Source organism: Pygoscelis adeliae, unplaced genomic scaffold (genome assembly GCF_000699105.1).
Source record: "Pygoscelis adeliae isolate BGI_AS28 unplaced genomic scaffold, ASM69910v1 Scaffold154, whole genome shotgun sequence".
NCBI classification, from domain to species: Eukaryota; Metazoa; Chordata; class Aves; order Sphenisciformes; family Spheniscidae; genus Pygoscelis; species Pygoscelis adeliae.
The window spans coordinates 4,973,571-4,980,186 of record NW_008825113.1 but is presented as its reverse complement, the minus strand read 5'-3'; the positions used below and the strand labels follow the sequence as shown (position 1 = coordinate 4,980,186).

Here is a 6,616-nt window from a genome sequence, read left to right as displayed (position 1 = left end):
TTTGCTTTATTTCCAGTGATTTTATATTACAATTTAGACTAAGTTATATTTGCATATTAGTCTTTAAAGGGAACCAAAAGAAAACACACACACAAATAAACAAACAAAACCAAAACCCTAAAATTACTAATGACAATGTACACTCACTTTCAAAAATCCTGGTATTTTATGACTGACTTCCTGAACATTGTAATTCCAAACCAGAGTATTTTATTTCCACCTGTCATCAAAATACCTATTTGTTTTCAGATTAGAGTAAAACCTCACAGAGGAAAGAAAGGTTAAAAACTGTGCATATGACCTATTTTACAATTAGTGTTCAGATGCTTATCGGGTTCTGGAGGCAATTTACTGGAGTCATAGATATAAAAATATAGAATCATCTTTATTAATGAGGTATGCATTCGTTCAGATCAGGTTTCTTGGGATACAGCCTTCTATTTGGATTTCGGCTGGCCAGCCACCATATCTGTTGTTCTTGTCAGAGTGGTTTATCTGTTTAAAAAAAAAAAAAAAAAAAAAAAAAAAATCAGTATTTGGTTCTCCATTTACAAACTAGTTTGTCAAACCTCATACAACAGAAGGGGTAATGGGGTAGGACTGGGAAGCTAAGTAGCATGTTGCACATCTTGCTCAGCATAATGGGTGAAGATTCCACCAGTTTCTCTCTTACACAGTGCTTTATTTATTTCCCAGAAGACTGTCATAATATACACTAAACAGAATACCTTTTTCCTGCAGAAGCTCTGCAGTGTGAAGAAGATTGCAACAATATTCTGGGGAAAAAAAACACCTATGGAAGTTTCACATGCCTTTGGAGGGAGCCAGTGTCACCAAGGGAACTGACCTCTGTATTGGTTTTTCTCATTTCTGTCTGCCTCTCTGTCATACCGATGAGCACTACTGGGCTTACAGAAAGCAAATACGAGGTCACAGATGCAAACAGAAATCTGATACAAAAATGGTATCTTCAGTCCTCCTGAAGCCTGAGGGCAAGTTATTCAGAAAAGTTTTGTGATGCAAGCATTGCTGTATTTGCATGGCCAATTTCAGACAGCTCAGTTTTCATATAAAAACAGTCTTTATTTTTAGGAAGTCCTTAGAATTTGTCCTTCCAGAAGAAAATGTAAGTCTCTGTACAGCATGTCAGGTTGGACATTTCAAAACTGAGACTCTCTAGAATTGCTGGTCACTTCTGAAAGTTGTCTACAGATGACTTAGTGCTGGTGCAGTAGAAGTCAGTACTGTACGTGGCCCAGATCCAAAGCAAAGAATGATGACACCTTAAAGAACTTGCTTTGTACGACTGAGGCTTACTGAACAGACTACAGTTATTATAGCTAACCCAAGAAATCTGCACCTGAAGGCTATACCTGATATACAGACAAATACAAAGTGAAAATAAAATGAATCTGACCTTTTCTTTTTGGATATTATCTGGCAGCTTGAAGCCTTTGGCAGCTATAAAAGCCCAGCTTGACCTGAACTTCATGTTCCATACTTCTTTACTTCCCAGCTCTTCTACTAATTTTTTGGCGTCATTTTTCAACCTAGGAAAATTTTGTGAGAAAAAGTGTTAAAAATTCAGGATGGGAAAAATGCTGAAAAAGAACACAGCGGATTCATGCTTTACATTACTAGGTGAGCAGAAGCAACGATGAGAAGTTTAAAAAATCCTGAGAGCTGTCTTAGTAGCATGCCATTAAATTCACAGGGTAAAATTCTTTTTCTTCCTCCTCTCTACATTCCTGATGTTAATACAACCTGTTTGCAACAGCATAGCAGGAAGAAAAGTGTATCTCAAATACTATTTGATGTTTCAACCCTTCTTAAATAAGGACAAGGGCACGAAATGCTTATCAACCGAATGATTAAGTCTTTCCCTGTATGATTACCATATCATGAATTCAACTAAAACAATCCGAAGATTTGAAAGCACTTGAAGAATCAGGTTAAGATGTAGGAAGGAATGCAAACTAGATACATTATAATTGGAAGTGTGGATACCTTCTTAGTAGAAGGTGGTGACCCAGAGGTAACAGCAATGTCCTTTATGAGCACCACTGGTGCTTTTAAACAAATATAACACTATCCATCTTTGGAAGCATCAACGTACCTGATACGGGCAAGCACTGAATGGACATGGAATCAAAACCTTTTAGGCAGGAAATGAGAGAACAACCCTCACTATAGAGTGAAATTTACCATTCCTTTACACCATTATGCAGTAGTGATTTCCAAGCTATTAATTGCTCTGTTCCTCAGCCTGTCATGAATAACTTGCTTACCGGGTGCTTCCATCATCATGAGTCACCATCAAAAGGAGGGACCCTTCTGGTGCGTTTTTAATGAAAGTCACCATCTCTCCCGAGTGCTCTGTTGAATCAATTATGCAACTCATTATTCATTACACACATATCACATTCCACCTACTTTCAACTTGTTTTCACTTTTTGGCCTCGTCTATTCAAAATGAGACCTAACTAGGCAATTTTTCTGTTTACCGGCAGAGGGCCTAATCTTGAAAGGTGCAAAAAGCTGCTAGTTCTCACTGAAGGCTAGGAGAGCATGGATTGATCTGCATTTCCTGGTAGTAAACAAAGATACGTCTGAGCTTCCACAAAAGCCATTTTTGCCCAGGGTAAGATATAGATGGTTTGTCATGTTTACCTCACATAATATTATACATACAAGCAAAGCATGGAATAGCCCAGAAGAAGCCATTGCTATTCTGTGAGCTTCCTACTACCATGCTAACTTCAGAGCTGAGTTACACACTCTGTTGTACACCCACTTTCACTAAGTGGCAGCGTATTTGCAGCACTAAGCTATTTTTACTGGTTTTGCAATTGCTAAACATACACAAGACAGTTGTTTTCCATACAGAAAAATGTAACAGGCACCCTGGAGCCATTACAGTCTACATACCATATATAAAATTGTAGCCTCATGATTAGTCCCAGTGTGATTTCTATTCATGCACGTAAAGCCACCAGCATTCTTAAGTGGTCAGAGAATCAGCTTCCAGTGCCTCATAGCATTCTGTTTCTCCTTACTAATAGGTAAGGAAACTGTTTTTGTTCAAAGTTTGGAAAACGTGTTAAAAGCTATTCTTAAAGTAGATCATCTTTCTAGCTACATGGAAAGATGTTAAAAGACAGACTGGCATATTTCCTATGATGATTTTACAACTAAAATAGAACAAAATATGTCAGGAAAAGGAATTCTGCTGAGTGAAGTATCTGGGTGTGGTACCTGGTTAAGTGCTATTCCTACCAGACTGAAATAATGGGGGGGGGGGAAGAGACAAATAAGAAATGGCAATTTGACAATTAAAAAAAAAAAGGCAAGGAAAAAAAAAAAAGACAATTAACTATCTCAACCAACAGGAGGAATTCAGCTTTTCAGCCAAACTTTGTCATCAGATCTGGCTGGAGCATATTTTATGAAGACAACAGCTGTTTGTTTCTAGCTGATCCCTGTCAATAAGACAATCATAGCAATATGAAAGAACAGGATAATTATATAGATATAAGTTCTTTCTTAATGCTGAAATACTAACAGAAGCTCTGTTGCACTCTTTTCCCTACCTCCTTCCCACATGTCAAAATATTTTGCCGATGTAACTTTTCCTGTTTTATCTGTAATTAAAAAAAAAAGTTGTGTAAGTATGAGCAAAAATGATCAAATTCAATCAGCATATACAGCGTTTTCAGCTAAAGCTAGGCATCTCTAATTTTCTCTATTATTGGACTTTTGAGTTTTCTTTTGTTTAAGTTTTTAAATTGGAAGGAATATGGAATAACATTTAAGATTTGGGGAGAATATTTTGTTTCACATAGTGTCTGAATCATCAAATGTGACTAAAACATTTTTATTACTTTTTATTGTAAAGAAGGAATTCAGTTTACTGCGTGCTTCCATGTTTTTATATCTATATATACTATACTAGCTCACAACCATAAATAGGAAAATTGGTTAAGCCTAAGGCTATTTGAATGAGCTTAATACTATTCTGTGCAGTGTTTCAGATGTGCAAGCTTTCATGCCATTTGAATCTCAGTGGACAGAAACTCAACACTCATCATTACCGTATCAGAAACTGGGCATGCAAGCAATTAGTAATTCCAAAACATTCTGGTCAATATTCATCATAAATTATGCTGCTGTTTAGATGGCTATCTTTGTTTAAACAAGACATGTACAATTGGAAATGCTTTTCAAATTTCTAAATTCATGCTGAGTTAATCGATTTTCGTTATCCAAGACCCTGCTTGGATCCCTGCTACATGAGGGGGTCTTTTCCATTTAGAGTGCATCAGGTCGTCTCTAGTGAGAAGATCCAGCAGTTTCTGATTCCTTTCTGGCTTATCTTTGATCCATATACGATAAAATCATGAAGGCAAATTCTTCTGAACATAGGACTCTAAATGGCAGGTTTATCGCGCTGGTGAGGGAAAAAGGTGGCAAAAATCTGTCAGTGGTACAACAGCATTCTAGAACTGGGCTGCTTCAGAGCCGAGATCACAAAAAAATGGAAAAGGCTGTAGTGAGGACAGCAGAAATCCACAAAATTCTTTCTCTCTCCCTCTGTGTTGTTAGCTTGGGCTTAATAGTTCTGTCTTCCTTCTTACAAAAGACCATATTCTTTCAGAGAAGAAAGAGTTATCATTACGAAGTAAAATACAAGTGTGATGCCATAGAATACTTATTGAGCACAGTCATTAGCTTGACTGATCTAATTAGAGGACATGTAGAAAATACGTCTCACTACAAAGCGGTTCGAGATAATGGACAGATTTACCTGCAGATGGAGATGAAAGTGTAGCTAAAATGACTATATGTGTGATGAAAGAAATGGCCGTTTAAAAATGTGTAAAATTTGATATATCACTTCTTTTTCCTCACTAACGTCAGATGCAAAGACAATGCTAGTTCCCTACTCCTATTTGCTATAATCTTGCTTATGCATTCAAGATGAGTATTCGCCCTCTTACTCTACCACTGTATGCTGAAAACTCATTTTTAACTGTTTGCCTATTATAACCAGTAAAGTTTTTATGATTCCTTATTGGAAAAAAAAAATGCAGGAAAAAAACCTGCACTGGGAAAAAAAAAATTGGAACAGATTCTTGTCTATGGTAATTTAACCCAGTGACTTCAATAAAATCATGCAAGTTTAGACAAGGTCAAGATCTTGCTTAGCAATACTGAGACAAAAAAACTGGAACATAAATGTTTTGTGATCAAAGCCAACTTCACTGTGCATCTGAACTCCCTTTCTTTCCCGCCCCCACAACATTTAGGCATTCATTTTTCTCAGGATCCATTATTGAATACACTGCACTCCACCACCATTCCCATTCATCTAAATTAAAATGGTGCCTCCAGATCTAGAATAAACTGCACCTTCTGCTTTCCAATAGCTCCTACTATAAGCAAAGACATATAATGACAGTTTAATATTAATCAAGCTTTGAGTTTGTCTTTCGGTCCACTGACCAAGTCTGGAAAAGGAATTTGTACCTTGGTTGTACCTTGGGGCAGAACTGCAATTCTCAGTTACTGCTTGCCCCTTATCAGTGGAGCAGTAGATACCTTTTATCGAGGGCTGAACCTGAAAGTTGGGTCTTAATGCTGGAGATCACGGATATTTTTGCTATGTTACATAAGAAGCAGTTCTTTTATCTAATAGAGTACACATATACTGCTTCTATGTACACATTTTCTATTTTCTTATACTGATTATGAACATGTTTCTTTTGTTTATCCGGAAGACTATTTCTCTCAAACACAGATTTGTTTTTCTTACACTTAACATGAATCAAGTTTGCAATTTTTGCCTCTCCCTTTCCTTCCATACTAGCTAGTAAAAAAACCCCATAAACCAACCCCCCCCCCCAAGAACCTTTGTAACTTATTGCAGTACAAAGGTATGTCTCTCTCTAACATATTTTCTTTTACTTACAATTCACAATGGCAATGTTTATACCTCTTCCAACATTACCCTTCTCTTCGCTTATAAGCCTGGAATCAAAATAAATACAGTATCAGTAGAATGCATCCATCCAGAAGTTCTGATCCAAAGTTATATTTACCAGTGCTAAGTCACTTTCTGACGTTCATGTTTTCTTCAGTTATTTAATTCAAGACTTCGTAGTAAACAAGAGCTATGGCTTAAAAATCTTGCATATTTTATCACTCAGTTTCCTTCAACGACACACAATGAGTCTTTTAAAATGAGCCAGATCAAGAAAGTACTTCGTACAAATGCAGCCAGAAAGATACAGTAGAAAAAAACAAGATAAAATGTGGTTTTATGGCAGTATTCTGTGTGGACTATATCTACACAAAAGATCATTGCAAGGTTTTGAAGTCACTCTACCTGTCCAGTTTGAAAAGCCATGAAAGAACTTGACTTTTAGAAGGTGTTGACCATTCAACATACTGTAAACTGGCTATCCCGCACCATGAAAATTAAAAATCATACTTGAAACTAACAGTTGAATGCAGCTTATGTAAAGGAACGAAGAAAATAACCTGAGATTAGGTATTTAAAAAAAAAAAAGGGGGGGGGGAAGGGTTAAAAACTGCAAGAAATATTTTGAAGTTTATC

The 6,616-nt window shown here is 36.7% G+C and overlaps 1 protein-coding gene across 1 annotated transcript in view; it reads right to left on the bottom strand.

Annotated features, from left to right (window-relative positions):
* Positions 1-408: 408 nt before the first annotated feature.
* Positions 409-6,616, bottom strand: part of FAM3B (family with sequence similarity 3, member B) — a 22,240-nt gene continuing 16,032 nt past the window's right edge. Inside the window, exons 8-11 of the mRNA XM_009328039.1 lie at positions 3,591-3,641; positions 2,289-2,376; positions 1,418-1,550; positions 409-495 (exon numbers count right to left, since the gene is read on the bottom strand). Coding sequence (XP_009326314.1) covers positions 409-495; positions 1,418-1,550; positions 2,289-2,376; positions 3,591-3,641 — 359 coding nt within the window. The remainder of the gene's footprint in view (positions 496-1,417; positions 1,551-2,288; positions 2,377-3,590; positions 3,642-6,616) is intronic.